The 25,872-nt window shown below is 44.8% G+C and overlaps 1 protein-coding gene across 1 annotated transcript in view; it reads left to right on the forward strand.

Annotated features, from left to right (window-relative positions):
• The window catches only part of LOC308097323 (agrin-like), a 419,134-nt gene that overhangs the window by 261,710 nt on the left and 131,552 nt on the right, over positions 1-25,872 (forward strand). The window contains 2 exon segments of the mRNA XM_080445056.1: positions 4,396-4,602; positions 23,842-24,063. Coding sequence (XP_080301182.1) covers positions 4,396-4,602; positions 23,842-24,063 — 429 coding nt within the window.

Consider the following 25,872-nt stretch of genomic DNA (forward strand, 5'->3'; position numbering starts at 1 on the left):
TGGGCTATTCAAAAATAGCAGATCTACAAGCTCATAGCGCGGCACCGAGTGCCGCGCTACGAGCTTGTAGATCTGCTATTTTTGAAAAATCATGAATATTTGTGTTGAATTCAAATCTTTGCTTCTCCCTGGAACAACATATTTTGATGGGGATCGGCGGCCAAAAACGTATAATTTTGGGGGTCCTTGACAAGAAGAAGTTTGAGCACCACTCATATGGCAACAATAGTATTTCAGAGAAATGAAGGCATTTATTGAGACATTTGACAGTTACAAATGTTCGCTTTAAAAATATATATTCCAAGATTTGCGAACATTTTCATGATTTTTCAAAAATAGCCAAAAGAAATCTTCAAAATGATCAGAGACGCGTTCCTCCCGGATTGAACGGGTTAAGCCTATAGTCAACACCACAGAGCTGTCAGGCCTTTTTACTGTATACATCAGATAGCCATCGGACAAAAAAAATCCAATTTCCCCCGCCGTGTTGTCGTTGTTGTGTTGCTGGCAGAGAGGCCACGGCCGTAGCACTGCCTCCTCCGTATAGGGTCTGCGTGCGGCGCTGACGCGAGGAAACCCCCTCCCCCCACGCCCCCCCCTGACAAAACCCAAAGACAAGAACGGAAGACGGCCGGGGTCGCCCTTCTTCTGTCAACAGAACAGGAGCGTGACGGGAGCGTTCCACCCTGTCTGCTCCGTCTTCCTTGACGCTGTGATGGAAGGATGCGGCGCCGTTTGAGCTCAGGGCTGAAATCCTGGTCTCTGTAGTATTGTGTGTGTGTAGGCCGCGTTTGGGTGTAAAAAGCTAAACAAAAATAACGGTCGGTAGCGTGCCGTGCGCTCAACATTTGCGCGTGTAAGCAAAAATATAAACCACTCTGGTGTTTCTTCTCCCCCCTCGTCTCGCCCTGTGTCTTTTTCAAACGAGTGAACAATTCAATTTGAAACAGGAACCGCGTGAAATCATAGTCCTCAGCACATTATTACGATCTGGTATAGCTGATGAAAATGGCCGCCTTCGACTTTGTAAGCCGTGGCATCATCATACATCGTCCGCTGTCGGTGTGGAAACCTCGCATGATCAAAACGGTTGCTTTTCAGGAAATGGAAAAAGAACCTGGTGTTCCAATTGGAGCCGATGTAGTAATGTACATTTGTCACAAGCTTTTGTTTATACTTTAGTTCGATATTCATAAAAACCCACAGACAGACACAACCACTTTTCCACTTTCACTTACAAATAAATCCATAAATAGCATACATTAATTAACACGAGTATTGACAGTACAGGTAGTACAGTCAAAGCTTATGCTTAAAAGGATAACACATTGTGGTCCATTGTACTCAATTCATCAGTCAAGACATACAATTCATGAAATATATGGAGATACAAGGTTTCTGCCCGACGACAGCGAGGACATTCTTTAGCTCTGTCACCCAGATAAGTCCCTGATGTAAATGAAGTGAAGCCCCCACTGCCTTTTAAAAGAAAGAAAAGGGGGAAGAATCAATTGAATCGCGGGTTACAGATGTGATCCAGTGATGAAGAATAGAACAGATTCAAAGCATTGGAGTGCCTCCTCGGCTCCAGATAGAAGGAGTGAGTCCGCCTCTAATGGCTTTGACTCACTTCCATGACACACAATTCTATTCATATCTTTTTTTAAATTCTTCCATCTCTCCCTTATGGCTTATTTGTGGCCCCCTCATGAATTTAATTGTTCGGAGTTCATCCATTTTCAACCTGTCATCAAACTGCTTTGGGGCATTTGGGGTCATTATAGGCTAACATGTAAAACAAATAGAAGTAGACAGTGGTGTAAAGTAACTAAGTACATTTACTCAAGTACTGTACTTAAGTACAATTTTGAGGTACTTTGACTTTACTGGAGTATTTCCAATTGTCCATACTTTTACTTCTACTCCACTACATCTCCGAGACAAATATTGTACTTTTACTCCGCTACAATTATTTGAAAACTTAAGTTACTAGTTACTTTGCAGATATCAATTATTATATTATAAAACTTACATTAACCACTTTAGCCCTATTTTATACCTAGGCTATTTGAAAATAGCCGATCTACATGTAGATCTGCTATTTTCAAACATTTTAGTACTTTTACTTTTGGTACTTTAAGTGCAATACTTTTGTACTTTTACTCAAGTACTTTTTGAATTCCGGACTTTTACTTGTAACAGAGTACTTCTACATTGCAGTATTGATACTTTTACTTAAGTAAAATATTTGAGTACTTTTTCCACTGCAACACCGCTGCACTTGCTAAGTATAACATAGTTTACCCTAAATGCTAATGTAGAGCTTCCCCAGATATGGTTAAAGTTTAGGGTTTCAGCAAAGCAGATATATCGTGTCGTTTTATATAATGTCTCCATTGCATATTACAGCAACTTATTACTGCAGCGTTACATACAGTATATATATATATTTATAAGGGAATTCTTTTCTTGGTTGTCATAAATACTGTATACTTTGTGAGGTCTTGCGCGTGGAAGCGATGATTGCAACACGGCCACTGGCAGCCCGATGCGCATTCAGGGGCTTTGCTGGAGTCTTATCCCGGCTGCTCACCAGAAAAAAAGATCCAATTCAAGTGGGGAAAGTGAGGGTGGTTTCAACTCGGCAGTGGGTTTACTGCGAGGACGCATACCATGCAATACTAACAGCATTATACACATAAGTCTCTCCCTCGCTGAATCATACTGTAATCCTCACAACTCCACCCAAGTCAAATTCCTCATCCGTTCAATATACTGGGTGAATGGCGTCGATTCTGGGTTCTCTTGGATTCCTTTCCAGGTGGGATGAGTTCCATGTCGCAACGTATTGCTTTCCTCTTGAGGATTGCGGTTCAGATGTTTTTTTTTCCCCGCATTTTTCAGTGCCGTTCGTTCTGGCTTTCTCTCCCCCAGTGGTGTAAAAAGTACTACATTTTTTTTTACTTAAGTAAAAGTAGCAATACCGCAATATAAAAATACTGTTACAACTAAAAGGCCTGTGTTCAAAATGTTACTTCAGTAAAAGTACAAAAGTATTGTCATCAAAATATACTTAAAGTACCAAAAGTAAAAGTACTAAAATGTTTGAAAATAGCAGATCTACAAGCTTACAACGCGTCGCGAGCTTGTAGATCGCCTATTTTCAAATAGCCTATGTATAAAATAGGGCTAAAGTGGTTAATTTATGTTTTATAATATAATAATTGATATCTGCAAAGTAACTAGTAACTAAAGTTTTCAAATAAGTGTAGTGGAGTAAAAGTACAATATTTGCCTCTGAGATATAGTGGAGTAGAAGTAAAAGTACAGAAAATGTTAAAGAGGTGGTGCCATGGTTTTGCACTTTTTCAGTTTTTCATGTCTCTATGAGTTTGATAGAACTTCATTAAGCCCCCTGGTGGTGTTTTTATGGTGTTTTATGTCTTCTCTGACTATTTTGAGTTTCTTCCTGGAGGCTGAAACCTTGAGGGTCAAACGTGCCAATAGAAAAACAGCCATTTAATGACACAGTAAAAAATATACCCTCCCCTCATTATCATAACACAACAGGTGTGGGCATGAGGAGGAGGAGGCACTAGGACAGGTGGGTGGTGCTAAGGTGGTGGAGGAGGTGCTAAGGTGAGAACCAGGTATACTTAATGAACTGGAGGCGTGCCCACATAAAAAAATAATTTTACACTTTTTTTTTACACTTTTTTGAAAAAAAACTTCCTCCTAGTATAACCATAATACCTGATGATTATGTTTTAGGGGGGGAAAAAATCACTGAAAATCACGGCACCCCGTCTTTAACACATTAACCGCCAAGAACGTAGTCCTACGGTCCGTTAAATCCAACTGTTAAGCGCCGAGACCGTAGCCCTACGGGCTGCGGTCTTTTCGCGCATGCGCGGTCCGGGTGCACTTTCGGAATTTTTTTGATCCACTTCCGTTTCCAGTTTGATGACCGGAAATAGAATTATTTGGGATCCGGTTTTGACGATCACGCCCGCTCCCATTCTACAGACGAAACTGAAACTCAATTCTCTTCCTGTAGTTTTTTCTCCTCGCATTTCACTGTTTAACGTAATCCGCTCTAACTACAACATGGATACCCCGTTTGACACGCGATCTTCACTGGGAGATACAGGGAGATCTCGCGGATGTAAACAGACCGTGTAGAGCTCAATCTTAAGGATTTTAACAAGATCTATGGCGACATGAAAAAAACAAAAAAACAACAAAAACACCTTGGCACTGGTGAGTACATTATGAGATTAACCTCTGGCGGTCGATGTGTTAAAGAATCCAGTTAAGTAAAAAATACCTAAAAATTGTACTTAAGTACAGTACTTGAGTAAATGTACCTTCTCCCCTCTCTCTCCCCTCTTGCAGAAGAGTGCAAGGAGGAGTGTTCCTACAACGCCGTGTGTCTGGTGGAGCGTCTGGGCGTGCGCTGCTCCTGCGAGCCCATCCAGTGCGACGGCACCTACAGGCCGCTGTGCGGGAAGGACGGGCGCACCTACGCCAACGACTGCGAGCGCCGCAAGGCCGAGTGCCTGGACAAGACGCACATCCCCATCAAGCAGCAAGGGCCCTGTGGTGAGTGAGTGGTCCCTGCCTGGTGGTGGCGGTTATAGGGACCTGTTATGTTTTTTACTCCTGGTAGATTCAATGTGTTTGTTTTCAGTGGTGGAAATAAGTAACTAAGTACATTTACTTAAGTACTGTACTGAGGTATTTTTACTTTACTGAAGTATTTCCAATTTTCAGTACTTTTACTTTTACGCCACTACATCTCCGAGGCAAATATTGTACTTTTACTCCACTACAATTATTTGAAAACCTTAGTCACTAGTTACTTTGCAATTATCAATTATTATATTAGGAAACATACTTTAACCACTTTAGCCCTATTTTATACATAGGCTATTTGAAAATAGCAGATCTACAAGCTCGTAGATCAGCTATTTTCAAAACATTCGAGTACTTTTGGTACTTTAAGTATATTTTGATGCCAATACTTTTGTACTTTTACTCAATTACATTTTGAGATCCGGACTTTTACCTGTAACAGAGTACTTCTACATTGCAGTATTGATACTTTTACTTAAGTAAAACATTTGAGTACTTTTTCCACCACTGTCAATGTGTTTTGTTGTTTTCTTCATGTTTTCCAGGGTAAACGTTTCGTCCTGTACATTTGTACAGACGTGTGTGTGTGTGTGTGTGTGTGTCTTTGTTTACTAGGCCGTGTGGGGGTGTGTGTGTGGAGGGGATTGTTCAAACGGGGCAGGGGCAGCGTTTATATGCCTGTTTCCTCAAGAAAGCGTGCCTCGTTTATCGCCTCCCATCGCCCCATCTCTTCGCCCATCCGTCACGCTCCATCCATCCCATCCCATCTCTCCCATATGCACAAAAACAAAGAACAATGAAAACCCCCCCTACCTACCATATTTCACTGATCCACCCTCTCCCTCACTCCCGTCGTTTTTCCTCTTCCTCTGTACCTCTTTATTATGTCTCGTCTCTGTTCTGTCTGCTTTCTTTGTATTAAAAAAAAAGGTGTTCTCTCTTGTTTCAGTGCGTCAGTCGGTCAGTCAGTCAGTCAGTCGGTCAGTTTGTCTGTCTGTCTGCCTGTCTGTCTGTCTGCGTTTTGTCTGGCTATCTCTGGGACATACCACTCGCTACAGAGGGGGGGAGACCCCCTCGTAATGGTGGATTCTTCCCGTTCACTTGGGCCTAGGCGCTCCTTCAAGTGGACCCCAACAAGGAGTGGTCAATGTCAATGTTCCTGCTTTTGTCCTGCTGTGTCTGTCTGTCTGTCTGTCTGTCTGTCTGTCTGTCTCTCTCTGTCCCTCTTGTCACACTCGACACTTTCTCCCGGGCGTACCTGCTTCTGAAGAGAGCACCTGCGAGGTTGGAAAAGTGTTCTTCCCTTCCCCCAGCGTGTGTCCCATCCCGTCTAACCCCCAACCCCCCCCCCCTCCTCCTCCCAGTCCCACCCTCACCAACCCCACCCCCCTGACCTGACCTTTATGCATGCTGGAACGCATGTCAGAACCCCCTGACCTTACAGTATAACCTCTCGACCTGCCCTCCTTTATCCAGTGTGCCTGCTAGTGTTGATTTTGACACAACATTTTGATTTAGTTAGTAGTCATAGTCTTTTGAATAAAATTCCATTTAGTTTTTAGTCATATTTTAGTCATCTGAAATGTTTTAGTTTTTGTCTAGTTTTAGTCCACTAAATATCATAACATTTTAGTCGACTAAATCTACGGTTGATTTAGTCGACTAAAATGTATTTTGGCGGTGCCTCGATGGTGTTGTAATGGCTGATTTTACACTTGGTTGCATGCTGAAAATAACAGATCTACAAGCTCACAACGCGTCGCGCTGCGACGCGTTGTGAGCTTGTAGATCTGCTATTTTCAGAGCGCAACACCCGAGCGCAACCAAACACAAAATGACTTGTCTTTTAGTTCTACTGGATCTCTACTCCTCTAGTAGCCTGGTAAACTCTCCCTCCGGAAATCTCATTTCCATTTGATTTCAGGAGTGAGTCTGGCCTGAAGGCTTGTCTGGGCGTTTCTAGCCCGTACACCAAATGGACGAGCCTATCAGCGTCGTCGCTCATCGTTCTGTGATTGACAGCGACAGTTGGCCAATCAGGTGGCGAGTTCGAGTGAGCCCGAATGAAGCCGAGTGCAGCCTGAGTGCAGCCGACAAAAGACGAACGGCAGCCATTGTTGTTTGTGCGAGTGCCTTCACTTCTTACTTTCAGTTTTATAACGCTCTCAAACTCCTTTTTTGAGGCACGAAATTTACTTATAAGATATCGTTTTGGATAGAATTTAGTTGTTTAACTTCATATATGTGGTCAATTAATCATGACAGAGCCTATTTAAAAATAAAAATTCAGAGAACCGGCAGGGGCGGGCAGTGACACGCATGTATCCGAATAAGGCAACCTATTTTGGGCATGGCCATCTCAAAAGTCCCGTTGCGTCACATTATTTGTGGAGGTGGTAAAAATGCACTGCAATTGGCTGAAGGGGAACAACGATCATTGGCTGAAGGGGTTGTCAGTCAACGGTATTACTCCCGCCCAACTCCAGGCACAGCCAATATTGCAGAATCCGGAGGGAGGGTTTACCAGGCTACTCCTCTAGTCCCTCACTGACATTTTAGTCTAGTTTTTATTTGTTGACGGAATTGTCAATTTATTCAGTCGTAGTTTTAGTCATCATAGCTAATTTTTTATTCAGTTTTTATTTAGTTTTCTTCAGTGAAAAAAGGTAGTCGACGAACATTTTTCGTCATAGTTTTTTAGTCGACGAAATCAACACTAGTGCCTGCCAAAACAAAACATAAGCTACAGAAAGCTACAGTAGCGTACAAAAAAGAACCGTTGGGGGTTCCATGTGCTGTCAAACGGTTCCATACAGAGCTCACATATGAAATTATTCCAAGTTTCACATACTGCACATTAGTTCCTTTTCTGGCGAGAGCGTATAGTGCTGGATTTGTGGCTAAAGCCAGGAGTCTATTACACACAAAACAAAAGTATTACATACTGTAACTTCTAGCGGTGTTTAGGGGCCACGGGTCTCGTCAGAAACAGAGAGAAGGAAGCAGGAGACGGCTCCGTCTTTCAGTCGTTTTTGTCTTGAAGTCAGTATAGGAGCTGATGTCGGGATTGTTACCGCCGCTCATTAGCATTTTGTTTGCCATTGCCGCGGCACATAACCTGTAAAACTGCACCCGGGCCGCTTACAGTACGTGCGTTCGCTTTTATTTCATTATTTCTTACAAAATGCACTTTTTCTCTTTTCGCCCCCTCACCCTCACACACACACACACACACACACACACACACACACACACACACACACACACACACGCGCGCACGTCGTCTCTCCTGCCACCGGGCAGAAATTTGAGCAGTATGTTCCTTTAATGCATTTGGATTGACATTTGCATATTTTGCAAAACAGGCTGCCGCAAACGCCCCCCCCCCCCCCACCCCCCACCTTTTTGGATTTAATTAAACATCAAAAGAGCCAAGCGGAGGTACCCTGTGAGACTGTTGGATTAGTCACACTGATGATATTCAAGGTGTGCGTGTGTGTGTGTGTGTGTGTGTGTGTGTGTGTGACAGAGACTCATTGAGTGAGTCCATGAGTGAGTCAGAGAGTGTCATTGTGTGCATGAATAAGTGGCTTTGCGTATGTGTGTGTGTGCGTGTGCGCGCGTGCGCGCTTATATGAATATTTGAAAAACTGTGTCCCAGTCTCTTGACACCTGTGTACACAGTTTGAAGTTGAATTATAAATGTTCAGTCTTTATTTATTTACGCTCTCTCTCTCTTCCTTTAGATGTTTGCCACTCTCAGTGTGTTGTGAGGGCTGAGGTCAGACTAGATCAGTGGTGGAAAGTAACTAAGTACATTTACTCAAGTACTGTACCTTGAGGCACATATTGTAGTTTTTATACCCCACTACAATTATTTGAAAACTTTAGTTGCAATGCAAGTTACTTAAAATATATTATTAATACTAAACCCATAGTCTATACTTAAGCTAGTTTGAAAATATCTGAGCTTATAGATCTTGTAGATCAGATATTTCTTTATCTGACAAATATTGAAATATTCTCTAGTTTTATACATATAGGCAATTTGAAAATAGCCGATCTACAAGCTCACAACGCATCGCATCGCGACGCGTTGTAAGCTTGTAGATCTGCTATTTTCAAACATTTTAGTACTTTTACTTTTGGCACTTCAAGTATATTTTGATGCCAATACTTTTGTACTTTTACTCAAGTAAAATGTTGACAATATGACGTTTACTTGTATAAGAGAGTATTTTACCTTGTGGTATTGTTACTTCTACATTCTGCCTGCAGGGCATAAAGGATTCACAACCCTGACAAGCAGCTAAGGGATGCATGTGTCATGTGTGTTTGTTTGTGTATTGTGTGTGTTGTGGTGTGTGTGTGTGTGTGTGTGTGTGTGCGTGTGTGCGTGTGTGCGTGTGTGCGTGTGTGCGTGCGTGCGTGCGTGCGTGCGTGCGTGCGTGCGTGCGTGCGTGCGTGCGTGCGTGCGTGCGTTTGTCTGTGTGTGTCTGTGTGTGTCTGTGTGTGTGTGTGTGTGTGTCTGTGCGTGTGCCTGAATGGTTCAATGGAGCAATCAATAGCCCACACTGAGCAGGAGTTTGCAAGTACACACACACACACACACACACACGCGCACACACACACACACACACACACACACACACACACACACACACACACACACACACACACACACACACACACACACACACACACACACACACACGTGCGCACACTCACTCTCCCCCTCCCACTGTGTTTGTGCTATGACAGTGTTTGTCACTGTATCACATTGTGCTTGGCCATCTCAGCACTAACACAATGGACCATGTGCACACACACACGCACACACACACACACACACACACACACACACACACACACGCACACGCACACACACCTCTGCACCTCAAGGCTTTGAAACTTTTCAATCATCTGCAAAGAATGAGAGTTTAGACACAAATCATAGCCCCGCCGTCGTTGCTTTCTCCACCTTTCCTGGCGTCGGGCAGGGCCGACGTAATCGATCGGACCGCCAGGCAGGTGTCAAGCGGATGAAATTCTGCAGACCTGACACCGTCGTAAATCTCCCCCAACAACGCGAGGGCCATCGGCAGGGTGCCCCGACACCCCACCTACCCACCCACCCACCCCGCCCACCACTCAACTCACTCACTCACACTGCACGCTGTCCCCGAAAGGGACAACACATGCCGGCCAAAGTCGACGAGGCCGTCTTGACTGTTAATCCATTTAGACCGGTGGAAGCATCTGTGTGTCATTTTTAGATTTCTTTTGGCTATTCAAAAATAGCAGATCTACAAGCTCATAGCGCGGCACCGAGTGCCGTGCTATGAGCTCTGATCAAATATCATGAAAATTTGCGCAAATATATATATATTTTTTTCATTTGTAACTCAAATCTTTGCTACTGGGGTTTCCTGAAAGTAAATGTTTTACAAAAAATACATAATCCAAGATTTTGCCACACATTTTCACGATGTTTCAAAAATAGCAGATCTACAAGCTCACAGCGCGCTGTGAGCTTGTAGATCTGATATTTTTGAATAGCCCAAAGAAATCTAAAAAATGACACACAGAATGCGTCCCAGGTCTTAATGGGTTAAAGTCTCCCCCGGTAAACAGCATGATTGATACGAGCGCTCTGTCACTTTAGTCCAGGGGCTCTCAAAAAAGTTTCCATGCCAATGACCCCCACAAACTGTATTTGGCCACGGACCCCCCCATTTGAAAAGGTGTTGTGACAGGGACCCCCATTTTTGTCAATATTTTTGTTCACAGCGCGTCGCATCGCAACACGTTGCAAGCTTGTAGCTCGACGATTTTCGAATAGCCGAAAAATAATACAGGGGCTTACAGTTAAGTGTTAACAATTCCACATTTAGCATGGGGTCCCCCCTGGACTCCCCTCAAGGACCCCTGGGGGACCCCGGACGACATTTATTTTCATGGCCAGTGTTGTTTAGTTTCTACTTAGCTGCCAATCTATAACACATACATGGGCTATTTTGAGAGTATACTGAGGAGAGGACAATGAACACGGCAGAGCCTGGCTCACACGCCAAAGGTAGTAAATAATAGAGTCGTGTGACCTTGAGGAGGAGAAGAGATGTTTGCTGTCACAACGATGAGTGGGTACAGCTGCTTACAGACAGACTGACTCACCCCTCCTCAGTTAACCCATCAAGACCGGGAACGCATATATACTGTGTCATTTTTTGATTTGTAGCTATTTATTTATTAATTTATTAATTATTTTATATACTTTGAGCTATTCAAAAATAGCAGATATACAAGCTCGTAGCGCGGCACCGAGTGCCGCGCTATGAGCTTGTATATCTGCTATTTTTGAGAAATCGTGAAAATGTGTTCAAATCTTGGAATATATATTGTTTTAAAGCGAACATTTTCTTTGCTTCTGGGGGTCCCTGGAACAAATTATTTTGAGATGGGGGTCGGCGGCCAAATAAATTTTGTGGGTCCTTGACATGAAAAAGTTTGAGGACCACTGATATAGAAACATACGTTTATTTTCAGAAAACTGTTGGGATTTAGAAAACATTTGTAGAATCGGCTTCAGGTCTTAACGGGTTAAACTGAAGGGAGGCGAGACGAGATTGTTTTTTTTTTTACTGGATTTTTCTGGCGTCTATACAGATGCTTGTTAGCGATGTGTCCGTGTGTGTGAATATCTATCCCGGTCCTCGGGGAGGGGGGGGGGGGGGCCTCGCACAAAAAATAATTTGGTCATTGTCATTGACACAGAGCTCTGGAAAGCAGGGATGGAAGGGGGGAGGGGGTGTTTGCCGCTGTAAACAAAAATACAAAAGCTAATCAGTCACCTGCGGTGACAAGCCTCCCCAGTGAGTCCTTTTCTCTGATCATTTGCATGTCTCGGGTTGATGAACATCTCGGCGCCGGCTCGGCGACACGCCGGCCACACGGTGATTATAGGATTGTTGTTGAGCAGTCGCATGAAGCAGGGAGAGTACCTGTTGAACCTGAGCGGCGGACCTCCGGTGCGGTTGCTTCCTAATCAAGTTAATTAGCAGAAAGCGCGGCGGGAGCCAGACTGACAGCGACTAGACTAGAGAGGGGCCGACCGGCTGCTTCGTCTCGCTGTGCCCCCCCCCCCCCTCCCCCCGGCTGTCGTGTTGAAGCGGTGCGGAGAAGTTCGGGTCAGCGGGGTGCATTAAGAAGTGTCGTGACGTGTTTTTGGGGTGTGTGTGTGTGTGTGTGCGTGCGTGCGTTTTCTATCTCTCTCTCTCTATTTTAGGGCTGGGCAATTAAAGGAAATATATCAAAATCAATATTTAGAACCAATAACAGACTAGCTCATGGAGGTGAATAGACTAATTGAGAACCAGACTTTTAAAATGTCTTATATATCAACAAATCGACACAAATACATTCTGATATTTTTTTAATATAATTGACTAAATCGTGTAGTCTGATTAACCTCTTATCCCTGTATTATAATTTGTTCTACAATGCTGGCGTGACAAAAATTGTGAAAATTTTGTAGATCTGCTATTTTCACTGTATATATTTTTTACAATCATTCATTAATTGTAATCGAAGCAAAAGTTTGAAATAATAGTGATATTTCAAGTCATATCGCCCATTCCTACTCTCTCTCTCTCTCTCTCTCTCTCTTTCTCTCTCTTAGTTTTCGAGTGTCCTTTTGTATGCGCTAGGTGTCAAGCCTTATCTAGAATTAACTGTCTCAGACAGGCAGGATTTCAAAAACAAGCGGATGTGTCAAATGCTGTTTACATCTCATTATCCTCTTTCCGTTATCACTTGATTATTGGAGAACTGCTGGGAGCTGCAAACAAAAAGGAATCATTATTATCATTATTGAAGGTGCATTTATTAAGATCATAATCCTCATTGATGTCTGCATGAGACGCCTGGTTTTTGCTTTTCTTCCTCAAAATGATCTGAGGTGCTGAGATGTTCAGAGTTCAGAGCCACTGGTGTTCAATACCGGTGTCCAAGCAAGAGACATGAAGGCTTTAGTTACTATCTCCTCATCATCATGACACAAGAACTGTGTGCCCTGGTTCATGGTCAGTGGTGGAAAGTGCATTTAAGTACTGGACAGATTTTGAAGTATTTGTACTTTACTTGAGTATTTCCAATTTCCAATACTTTTACTTCTACTCCACTACAATTATTTGAAAACTTAAGTTACTAGTTACTTTTGAGATATACATTATTATATTATGAAACATACATTAACCACTTTAGCACTATTTTATACCTAGGCTATTTGAAAATAGCAGATCTACAAGACGCGTTGTGAGCTTTGTAGATCTGCAAACACTTGATCTGCAAACACTTTAGTACTTTTACTTTTGGTACATTTTGATGCCAATACTTTTGTACTTTTACTCAAGTAAAGTTTGCATTCCGGACTTTTACTTGTAACAGAGTACTTCTACAATGCAGCTCTTCTACAAATAATACTTCTACTTAAGTAAAACATTTGAGTACTTTTTCCACCACTGATAACTGCATCTCATTGCATCAGAGCGCCTGGCATTGAGGATTAACAGGGGGAGAAAAAAAGAAAGGCTTGCTCTGTCCAGGATTGGCTGAATCGAGACATCCTGGACGAATTAGGCTGGATTTCGATTGGCTGTCAAGTGTTTCTATCGTTCATCAAATCGTTCTCATTGAGATAATCTGTGTTGTTATGGTCGTGGTGGGGGACTCCACGGCACCATCCACTTGAGTTAGAATGATTTTTAAAACTGTTTATAGTTATTGTTATAGTTCTTGCTCTTGGCGTGGACGGCCCATAAGAGATTACAGAGACACCCAAAGGCCTTATAATTCATGGAAAAGGGGGACAGTCAGGAACACAGATCAGTTTCCTTGGGTTGGTTTGGAAAGTACATTTTCTCCACAGAATTTTTTACTAGCGCCGATATTTGGGTTTGGAGAACAATGACCCGAGGCTTTAGCCAACCCCCCGCCGTCTGTTTGCTGGGGTGTGAGCTCCGTTTGAAGAAAAAAAAGAGCTCAGAGTCTATGAATGCGGAGAGGTTGAGGCTCGCTCTCCTCCTCCCTGTGATAAGCATTGAGCGCCATGCAGACACGGCCCGCGGCTATGCCTTTTACCCTATGCTAATATATAGCCTTTCTTTCTGCAGCTTCCCCGCACATACTCTTAACACGCCGCAATAAATGTTTGTCGTGTCAGGGAAACACAGTGGGGGGGGGGTCTTAGGCGAAACGAAACCCAGCGTTACCTGGAAACCCGGAAGGCGGAGTGTGTGCGTGTGTGTGTGTGTGTGTGTGTGTGTGTGTGTGTGTGTGTGTGTGTGTGTGTGTGTGTGTGTGTGTGTGTGTGTGTGTGTGTGTGTGTGTGTGTGTGTGTGTGTGTGTGTGTGTGTGTGTAGCAGTGGTTTTACTCTACTACAATTTGAAATCTTTAGTTACTAGTTACTTTGCAGATTTAGATTATTACAAAACATACATCAACCACAAAAATCTGGGCACTTTTACTTTGGTACTGTATGTATATTCTGATGCCAATACTTTCAGTCAAGAAAAACTTTGAATACAGGCCTTCTACTTCTAACTTTATTGTGTTGTATTGTTACTTTTACCTAAGTAAAAAAAAAATCTGAGTACTTCTTCCACCACTTGTGCGTGTAGGTAGAGAGAGGGCTGGTGTGTCACGGCACGTTCTGTCAGGTTATTCCACCATAACAGGTTAAGGCGAAAGCCCCCGGTTGCCAATTGGCTCCGGCACCACCATCACCTGGCTCAGACAGCCCGGGGAGTCGTTTGGAATTGGTCAGGAGGCCCGAGGGGAGAGATTCTAATTTACATTTATATGAGCTCGCCGAGAGAGAGCAAGGAGCCGTCTCCCAAATGATGGGTGGACATTTCCCTGCACGGTGCTGGGTTAACCCATTAAGACCTGAGAAGATTCTAGAAATGTCTTCTAAATCCTAACAGTTTTTTGAAAAAAAATCTAAAAAAAATATTTTCGAGACTTTTCAAAAATAGCAGATATACAAGCTCGTAGCGCGGCACTCGGTGCCGCGCTATGAGCTTGTATATCTGCTATTTTTGAATAGCCAAAGGCATCTAAAGTGACACAGAAGCGTTCCAGGTATCAATGGGTTAATGGCACTTACAGCGGCCGTACACAGACACGGCGGGGCCCGCTCAGGAGGACCTATACTGTACACACAGCATAGGCTGGCCTACATAGAGGGTGATTAATATAACTCGCACTACATGTCTCGCAACAGTCTTGAGTTTTGAGCATCATATTCTACGCGACAGCGTTGCCACAAAGCGTAAACAAAGGAAATGCAAGTGGTTGTAGTCGCGTGCGTCTTCTCAACCAATCACAGTATGCGACATTTCATTTCTTTTTCTAAAATGTATCCCGCGATTTTGTAACCCTTTTTTCACCCGGTGCCAATTTTCCAAGTGATCCTGGGCGCTACACTCCCCCCACCAGCCTAGGGAGCCCAGGGCCGAACTCATGCCTCCTTCAATGCAATGAGAGCCAACTGACCTTCTTGTCGTCACCTGACAGGGGGGTGTGTGTTCCCTGGTAGGTACGTAGCGCGTGGAAGGAACACGTTATTCCAGCCAGTTCCTTTTCCCCTCCATCAGGCGCCCCGGCTGTCATGGGGGAGGCGGTATAGCGACCAGGATTGCTACATGTTTTTGTGAGGGTATTAACTACCCTAGGAGACACGGGGAGAACATGCAAACTCCACACAGAGTAGGCCCTTTCGCCGACCCCACCTAGGGTATGGGGTTGGCGAAATGCGACATTTCATGAAGGCGTCCGCAACCTTTAATTCTTTCCAGGTACGTGACACCGTCGGCGGAGGTCCTCCGCGAACATCGTCTTGGCGGCACTTTCGCCACGTGACACCAGGTCGATCGACAGTTAAATAAATTGGCCTTTTTAGACGTGACTCGGGTAAATAAGGAACGAGGCGCGAGCTGCTCAGGAGCCTGAATGTAGGCTGGCCTACTGAGAAGGTACGAATGGAAGGTTCCATTTGCACGCAGTGCAAGCGGCTCTCAGAGTTAAGACGTCTACTCTTGGTACTTGGTGCGGTCTTGTAAATGTTTCCGTAAGGGTCCTTTTGGTTCCATTTGTACACTCAGAGTTAGACGTGACTAAGAGAAAGAAGGTGACTGACTGTATTGAATGTAGGCTGGCCGACATAAAGGGTTTCTTAATTTCACTCTGAGAGGGTACAAATGGAACACCATCTCAGAGTTTAGACGTCTACTCTGCTGGGTACTCGGCGGGGTCTTGTCGGTGTGAGCTGGATGGCGCGGCTCCTTAAATCCTGTCTGGGGGGCCGGGAGCGAGGCCACGCCACCGAAATACCACACTAATTAAAACGGCGCAGTTCCACCTCGGCAGCCAGGAGATGAGACGGAGCGAGGTGACACCCGGAATATCCAAAGACCTCTCTCCACATCCTCATTCTAGCAGTGTGTGTGTGTGTGTGTGTGTGTGTGTGTGTGTGTGTGTGTGTGGGGGTGGGGGTGGGGGTGGGTGGGTGGGTGGGTGGGTGTGTGTGTGTGTGTGAGAGATAGAGTGAGAGTCTGAGTGTGTACCTCAAGCCTGAGGGCTGACAGCCAGCCATTTCAAAGCCTCTCTGACTTCATCTAAACTAGGGAGAGAGACAGAGATAGACAGAGACAGATATACAGTAGACAGAGAGAGAAAGAGACAGACAGACAGACACAAAGAGAGAGAGAGAGAGAGACAGACAGACAGATTGCTGCTTTGAATATGCAAGCCTTCTCAGTTACCAAAGCAGGAGGATGTATGAATACACTAACTCTGTGGCTAATCGCTGGTTTCTATAGACACCCCATCCCAACATTACCATGCCAACAACCTGTGGGCTGGGGTCCACTGGTGGACCGCGGGGATACTGCAAGTGGGCCCCCAAAATAGGTGGCCCAACACTAAGATAAAATAATATTAATATTTATATATTTTTAAATGCAAAACATTGAAAAAAATAGTTTTCACTGTCATCCTGTAAGAACTTCCACTTCCACTTGATCGAAGCCGGAAAACACAATCCATTGATTGTGTTCAATAGATTGTTAACCCATTAAGACCTGGAATTGATCTAAAAAAAAGCATTATTTTACACTTAAGATAGAGCTTGTAGATCTGCTATTTTTGAAAAATCAAGAACATTTGTCCAAATTGATATATTTATATTATTTTAAAGCGACAATTTTTAACTCAAATCTTTGCTTATGGGGGTCCCTGGAACAAAATATTTTGAGATGGGGGTCGGTGGCCAAATACATATCATTTTGGGTGGTCCTTGACATGAGAAAAGTTAGAGAACCACTGATATAGAAACATACGTTTTTCAGAAAACTTGTTAGGATTTAGAAGACATTAGTAAGAATCGGAACCTCAGGCCTTAATGGGTTAAGTGGTCAGTTGGGTGGGCCGACCAAGATTTTCGAGTCCAGAAAGATCCAGAAAAGGTTTTGGGCACTGGGGGGCGTGTCTTTTTTTATGCACACTCGGGTTAATAAATGGGGATGAAATGTTGCCTTCAGAGGTAGTGGGGGGGGGGTGGGGGGGGGTGATAAAAATGAAAGAATAAGCGTTCCAGTGGGAATTGGTTTAATCTTTTAATGTGCGAGAGACAAAGGCAATGGGAGACAAAAGCCTTATCGGACACAGCAGCAGTAGTGCTTCAGGGGGCTGGCCTTGGGAAATGGCCCGCTGAACTTTTATTGAGGCCAAGGGTATATATGATTTGGACTTAGAACACAGGCCGGTCGGTGTGCACGCACGCACGCACGCACGCACGCACGCACGCACGCACGCACGCACGCACGCACGCACGCACGCACGCACGCACGAACGCACGCACGCGCCCACCCGCCCGGATTCTTATGCATTTGAAAACTTGTGAAATGGGACATTCTGCAAAACGAGTACTTTCTACTTTTGGTACTTTAAGTACATTTTGATACCAATACGTTTGTACATTTTGACTTTTACTTTACTTGTAACAGAGTATTTCTATATTGCAGTATTGATACTTTTACTTAAGCAAGTAAATATGAGTACTTTTTCCACCACTGACACACACACGCACGCACACGCACACACGCACACACGCACACGCACACACACACGCACACACACACACGCGCACGCACGCACGCGCACGCACGCACGCACACGCGCACGCGCACACACACACACACACACAGTGAGATGAACAGGTAACACAGCAAGAAGAATCAGGAACCAAACCAAGGACACATACTGTAGCGATAATACAAAATACAGAACAGAATGAGACAGTGAGCTGCTGGCCTTAGATCACAGGGAATCAACTGCTTTTGAAGCTGCACCAAATTAGGCAGCGTTCCACTAACTTACATATCGTCACCGTCGGGCTGGAAAACCTCTTATGTCCAAAAACCTGTTTATTTTCAGGACAAAGAAATGAAGGACCTGTGTTCCGATGATATCCAATGTAGTGGTTCTCAAACATATTCATGTCAAGGACCCCCCGAAATTATAGGTATTTGGCCGCGGACCCCCATCTCAAAATATGTAGTTTCAGGGACCCCCCCCCCAGAAGCAAAGATTGGAGTTACAAATGTTCGCTTTAAAAAAATAGATATTAAAAGATGTGCACACATTTTCATGATTAAAAAAAAATAGCAGATCTACAAGCTCATAGCGTGGCACTCTCTATAAGCTTGTAGATCTGCTATTTTTGAATAGCCAAAGTATAAAATAATGGTTTTAAGTTGTTACACAGATGTGTTCCTGGTCTTAATGGGTTAATTAGTAACAAGCTCTTGTTAATGCCTTTCTTTGGTTCAATATTTATGAAACATACAGACACACGTGACCACTTTCACTTTAGCTCGAATTTTTTTTCCAAAATAGCCGATCTACAAGCTCACGGCACAATGCGATGCGTTGTGAGCTTGTACATTGGCTATTTTTGCTACTTTTGCGCACCACTGTTGTACTAAAGTAGTACATGAGTTTATGAAAATCATGAAAAGAAAGTTTCAATAATGGAGATGCAAGGTTTCTGCCCAACAGCAACAATATTCGTATGGCAACTAGTGCAAAAAAAAAGCGAGTTGAATCAACAGGCTTGGCATCGAAACACAGGAATCAATAGCGACCAATTCCACCTCCTCAGCCAAAACGTTGTTTTCAGACAGTAAGAGAGTCTGCCTATTATAACAGTTCTGATTGTTCTCTTTCTCTTGGTCCATATTGGTCATTATTTCCCTTTGTCTTCACGTCTGTCTGTGTTTAGTCCTTGCCAAACACTTGGTCCATCTTTTTATGAAATGTCCTTATCTTTTATTCGTTATTTGTCAGTTTTTCCAACCACTTACATGTAAGTCCGATTGTATACTTCGTCATAGGGCGGGGTGTCGCACAAAAATAGCACCTAGATCTAGTTTTGAGGACAACGGGTTGAAAGCGGTTCATCTGTATTTTTGTCTCGTACATTTTCTTTCCTCTTTTCCTGCGCTTGACGCCGTTTATACTTGTTGTACTGTATGTGATACCCAAAATGTCAGGTATTTCAGTATTACTGAGGCGTGGTCGATGTAGGCTTCGACATTCACCTTTTATATTCCACTAAGAACAGCCTCTGAGGGGCCTTCAAAGGAAGGCTAGCCGCTAATCTATAACAATCTAGTGAGAGATGCTGACTGGCTCTGTATAGGGTTTCAGGGGCGTTATTCAGGGGCTGACGGACAGGGGGCACGGATCCATCATACCGAATGCCGTTAAACAGTGGTTCTCAAGGTGGGTCCTTGGGGGGGGGTTCCAGGGGGTCCCCAGGAAAATGTGCTAATAACGTAGCATCAAAATCAGTTTAACCACTTTAACCCTATTTTATACTTTGGCTATTCGAAAATAGCCGATATACAAGCTCATAGTGCGGCACCGAGTGCCGCGCTATGAGCTTGTATATCGGCTATTTTCGAAAAATCGTGAAAATGTTTGAAATTTTTAAAATATACATATTTTTTAAGCAAACATTTTTAACTGAAATCTTTGCTTCTGGGGGTCCCTGGAACAACATATTTTGAGATGGGGGTCCGCGGCCAAATACGTATCAATTTGGGGGGTCTGTGACATGAAAATGTTTGAGAGCCACTGCCGTTAGAATACAGAGATACCACTTAGCCTCCTGCCTGTCCTGGACACATGTACCGTATAGGAATGCCACCGGAGCCACCGTGCTCCAATTTGTCCAAATCGTCGGAATTCGCCGATCACATTCCGTCTCTGTCAGTTCTCTGATGACGTCATCCGTCCCCTCTCTGCTCCTCCACCTGCTCCTTAATGGCAGCGATAAAAGGAAGGTAATTGCCTCTCTCCGCGCTGTCGGTCGAAGATTTACTACCCCCCCCACCCCCCCCTTTGCAATGATACACAGAGTAACATCCCCCTCATAAGCCACCCCACACACGAGCACAAAGTCACCCCGCCACGATGGCATCTAATCCCATAATGATCAGCGTAATGGTCGGGATACATCGGACCGTAATTTCCATGACAAACCACCGTGGTGAAAGCCTTGAACCAGAGGAGTCAGGGAGGGAGAAGGCTCACGAGTCATCAGCCTTCAAACGCGCACACACACACACACACACACACACGCACACGCACACACACGTCTTTGTATTACTGTACTGTATTCGTGAGGACCAACCTTTTAGTATGCCGATTTTATTAGTTTATTGGGTTTACGCACTATAACGCTAAATCCAGAAATAGCCAATCAACAAGCTCACTCTGTGATCTTGGCGATCTATTATTTCCGGTGTGTGACAGTAAGTCTAAATCAGCTCCAAATACAACCTCTAAATGACTTGTCCTACAACCCTAACATCAACCTGAAGCTTTTCCTAATGGTCAGCGAGGACCAATGTCTATTTCTCAAATTACTACTCTAGACTTGTGGTGACATTTGGCCCTCACAACTTCACTATAGTAATTCAAGTACACACACACACACACACACACACACACACACACACACACACACACACACACACACACGCGCACACGTCAAACGTAATACTGTTGTAGATCCCTCCACCCGGGAGCAGAGGATCAAACAAGGACACAATGCCGCCTCCCGTGTCCTCATTAAATCTGCATGTCCCAAAACGCTCTCTCTCTCTCTCCCTCTCTCTCTCTCTCTCCCTCTCTCTCTCTCTCTCTCTCTCCCTCTCTCTCTCTCTCTCCCTCTCCCTCTCCTTCGCGAGGTCGATGCCTCGCCGCGTGTCAAATCACTTCAACCGGCGAGGAGACGCCGCCTCGGCGCGTGCGCACAATCATGCACGCACGTGCAAACACACACTACACACTACGCTCTTTTCTGTCATCCGCACATCCCAAGCGACTCCCAATAAAACCTAAAAAAAACGTGGCAATGTGTTCTCGTCGACACGCTGACTTTTTGGTGCTGTGAAGAATGGATTGGGAGTGGAAGATGGAAGAGGTTGCTGTGATGAAAGAATCCTCAATACCCCCCCGCCACCCACCCACCCGCCGTCCTGACCCACTTCCCCCAGGCGACCCCCCCCCCCCAGCCTGAGCGTCTGTACCGCTAACGTTACGACTCCCGCGGAAAAAAGCCTTTGATTTACAATCGTGGGAAAAAGAGAAAAAGGCAAAAGAGACTGATGTCTGTTTTTTTTTTTGCTTCGTCGTGCGGCGGTGTTGCGCGCCGAAGATAGCAGATCTACAAGCTCAGATCTCAAGCTTGTAGATCGGCTATCTTCGGCGCCGCGAACAATAAAGGAAGCGTGAGGTATAGACGTCTGTCTCTGGTGCTCATGTTTCATATCTTCCTCCGCCAGGAAGCTTCGGCTTTTTGTGAATTATTAAGCACGGGGAGCTCTTTTTTTTATTCATCGCGTTATTTTATTTATTAATTTTTTTGTATTCCCGCTCGCTCTATGTCTCATCTCTCTTATCTTCCCCCCCCCCCCCCAACCCCCGACTACCATCCCTCCCTCCCTCGCTCTCCTTCTGTCTTCTGTGTCTTTTTCGACTGCGTTTTAGCTATACGGTAAAGCAGAGAGGGGTTCCCGCTCACTCAGATGCAAATGGCCGTCTTTGAAGGGGGCGGGGGGGGGGGCACATGTGGGAACGCCGATTAATCCGTCCACGGCGAAAACACGGTCCAGCCATTGTTCCTATAAACTCGGCGTTCGCCTGGACTCTTTTTAAAGAGTCTGGGTTTGTGTCGGGAACCGGTACAAAGCACAGGAAATATGAAGGACAGGAAACAGGAAGCCAAAGCGTTTAAAAAAAAAAGGGCTGTATTGCATTTCCACTGGTCGACCCTTTCCTACACCCCTCCCTGTCTAACACAAACCCTACTACACAGTCAAATCTGAGGCATTAAGTTAAAGGTGGAGTAAGTGATATACTTTAGTTAAAAAGTTAACCCATTAAGACCTGAGGCGATTCTTAAAAAAAATAAAATCCTTTATTTATTTTATTTTTTTCAAAAATAGCAGATATACAAGCTCATAGCGTGGCACTCGGTGCCGCGCTATGAGCTTGTATATCTGCTATTTTTGAATAGCCAAAGAAATCTAAAGTGACACAGATGCAGATAAACTCTATACATTCTGAGAGTAATCATTGCTATAGAGAGCAAGTGGTTCTCTAACTTTTTTTTAGGAGGATGGCCCATAACTCTGAGAGTGTACAAATGGAACCAAATGGGGATCCATTTGCTGGTCTCCCCATCTCTCCAGCTATTTATGAAACTGACTATACATTTCCAGGCCGGGGTACCCAACTTGATCCAATCAGCAGACAGAACCCCACCCAAGATTTATCAGCTTCAGTTTGATAGTGTTCCACTTCCAATTTTGTATGCTCATTTTCTTGAGTTCTCTCTCCCGATTGGATAAAATCGATATCCCAACTTGACAATGTAGTTTCTGTTTACTAAAGAGCTGCAGAAACCCTGTTATTGAACAACCACCCTATAGCAATGATTGCTATCGGAATATGTAACTATTTAAAATGTATATTACGTACACCCCCTTTAACTCTTAAAGTGTTAAAAATGTACCTGTAAGGAGCCATTTTCACACTTTACGATTTACACTTTACACTTTCAGAGTTAAATTAACGCCCAGATTTGACTGTACAAGATAACCGCCTGTTTTAACTGGAAACACCCTGTACCTCCCTTAGTCCCTTTCCTACCTCCTACCTCCTAGCTCCCTAAGTCTCCTCTTCCTGTCTCTCTACCTCTCTCTGGTTCTCAATGTCCGGTTCAGGGGACAAACAGGGGTCCAGACGTACCCTTACAGGTCTGTAACTCTTAAGCGTGTACAGATGAAACCACTGAGTATTTAACTGAGTATTTAACAGTGTAGATTGGGGTCCCAGTAAAGTTTAGTTCAGTGATTTTCTCAACCTTTTTAATTTCAAGAGAAGCCACCATTTTTACATGAATTGGACCACGGTCCCCCATTTCTTGGGGCCCCAATCCTACTACTGTAAAATTACTCATTGTTAATTTAACTCTGAGAGTGAAATACTTTTTGCACCACTTTTTACAGACCTGTAAAGGGTTCTATTTCAGTGGTTCTCAAACCTTTACATTTCAAGGTCTCCCCTTAACTCTGACAGTGTACAAATGGAACCAAATGGACCATTTGGTTCCATTTGTATACTGTCAGAGTTACAGACTCGTAAGGGTCAATCAGGGCCGCTTCTCCCTACACGCACACTACGCAGGCTGCGTAGGGCCCCGCCTTGCGTGGGGCCCCGCCTACCCGCAAAAAAAATTAAAATTTAATTATTATTATTTTTTTTTAAACCCAATCTGCCCAGAACTGCGAAAAAAACGGACCCAATCCGCCCAGAACCGCGAAAAAAACGGGCCCAATCCGCCCAGAACCGCGTGCATGTGTCCCGTATCATGCTTAGGGCCCCCGTGGAGTCTAAAGCGGCACTGGGGTCAATTTAGAACCCCTAAAAGGAACCCAGAGAGTCCCTAGAACCCACTTTGAGAACCACTGGTCTATTTGGGACCCCCTGGTGGTCCCCCGAACCCAGCACTCCACCCTTGTTAACAGGATCATCATTCATGTTATTAACTGTGTTCTTCTTGGGTCCTCCAGATCTCCACGTGCCCAGCCCGTGCGTGGAGGTGGCGTGCGAGCACGGCGCCGTGTGCGTGGTGAAGAACGGCGAGCCGGTGTGCGAGTGCCCCGAGGCGTGCCCGCAGACGCCGGACCCCGTGTGCGGCACCGACGGCCACAGCTACGGGAGCCCGTGCGAGATGAGGTCCATGGGCTGTGCCCTGCAGAGGACCATCCACATCCAGCACAAAGGACCGTGCGGTAAGCCTTTTCCATTGACTTGAATGTTTTATTGACGTTTTTTTTACAGGTTCGGCAGTCAGCGGTGGAAGAAAGTACTCACATTTGTTACTTGAGTAAAAGTATCAATACTGCAATATGTAGAAATACTCAAATAAAAGTTCGGATATTCAAAATGTACTTGACTAAAAGTACAAAAATATTGGCATCAACATGTACTTAGAGTACCGCATTGTGAGCTTGTAGATCGGCTATTTTCAAATGGTGCTTAATGTATATTTTGTAATAATAAACAAAATCTACAAAGTAACTCAAATCAATGTAGTGGAGTACAAGTACAATATTTGGATCCAAGATGTAGTGGAGTAGAAGTAAAAGTACTGGAAATTGGAAATACTCAAGTAAAGTACAAATACCTCAACATTGTACTTAAGTGGAGTACTTAAGTAAATGTACATAGTTACTTTCCACCACTGACAGCAGTACATCGAATTAATGGATGAGTCACCAAAATGCCAAAGGCTACATACTGCTTACACACTGATGCTTCATTATTAATAATCTAATGTCATATATAATAATATCAATCGGAGTGACCGAACCGGTATTTTTACTATAAGTACATTTTGCTGCTAATACGTAGTATGTTGCTGTATTGGTACTTTTAATTAAGTAACGGAACTTGGTACTTCTTCTACCTCACACACATACACTAGCACACAGTCGCGCACACGCACACGCACACGCACGCATGCACGCACGCACGCACGCACGCACGCACGCACGCACGCACGCACGCACGCACGCACGCACGCACGCACGCACGCACGCACGCACGCACGCACGCACGCACGCACGCACGCACGCACGCACGCACACACACACACACACACACACACACACACACACACACACACACACACACACACACACACACACACACACACACAGACACACACACACACGCACACACGGAAGTGTTGAGACAGAGCCAGCAGGGCTAGGAAGCTTCACACACTCTCCTCATTAGCGGTAATATCGTTCATTTGGACGCCGTACAACGAGGAAGACTCCTCGTGTTTTTTGAAGCCCCTGTTTTCCCCCAGCCTGCCGGCTGCTGCTGCAACCCTCACAGGAGGAAGGAAGACCAGCTCTATGGATACACACACTCAGCTCATGTGGTGGGGGGGTGGGGTGGGCTACAAACGACTGAGCCAGCAAAACACCAACCACCCCCCCCACCAACCCCACCCCCAGGTGCTAGGTGCGCCTCTCTCTCTCTCTCTCTCTCTCTCTCTCTCTCTCTCTCTCTCTCTCTCTCTCTCTCTCTCTCCGACGGCAATTACATACACCTGGAGGATGGCATTAGCGCGACGCGCGGCCCTGCTATCACATTCAATTAGTGGCGGGCAAATAACGGCCGCTGATTTTAGCTGGTAATTGAGGGACAGGCGAGGCCAGCCTGCGGAACCTTGCCGCGTTATTAACCTGTTTAATGCTCCTTTCCAAGAGAGACTCCTCTCTCTTCCTCTCTTCACTTCTTTCTCACCTGTCTGTCCATCCCTGGCTGTCCACGTGTTGCCAGGCTGTCGCCCAGAGGCCCTGTTTCTTTTTTTTCTTTTTTTTTAAAGGGAATGGACCAGCTGTTCCCCGGGGCTATAAATCACGGAGGCTGGCGATTGTGAATGTCGATCCTCTTTTATCGGGGGGCTCCATGTCCTGATAGCAGGGCCTCCGCTTTCTTTATCAGCACCGTGCCCCTCACACCTGCTGGCTCTTCTCCATGCCGCCTCATCCAGCGGCATGGAGAGACACCAGACAACCAGCATC

Source organism: Gymnoscopelus braueri, assembly GCF_963280865.1.
Source record: "Gymnoscopelus braueri genome assembly, chromosome: 12".
Taxonomy (NCBI): domain Eukaryota; kingdom Metazoa; phylum Chordata; class Actinopteri; order Myctophiformes; family Myctophidae; genus Gymnoscopelus; species Gymnoscopelus braueri.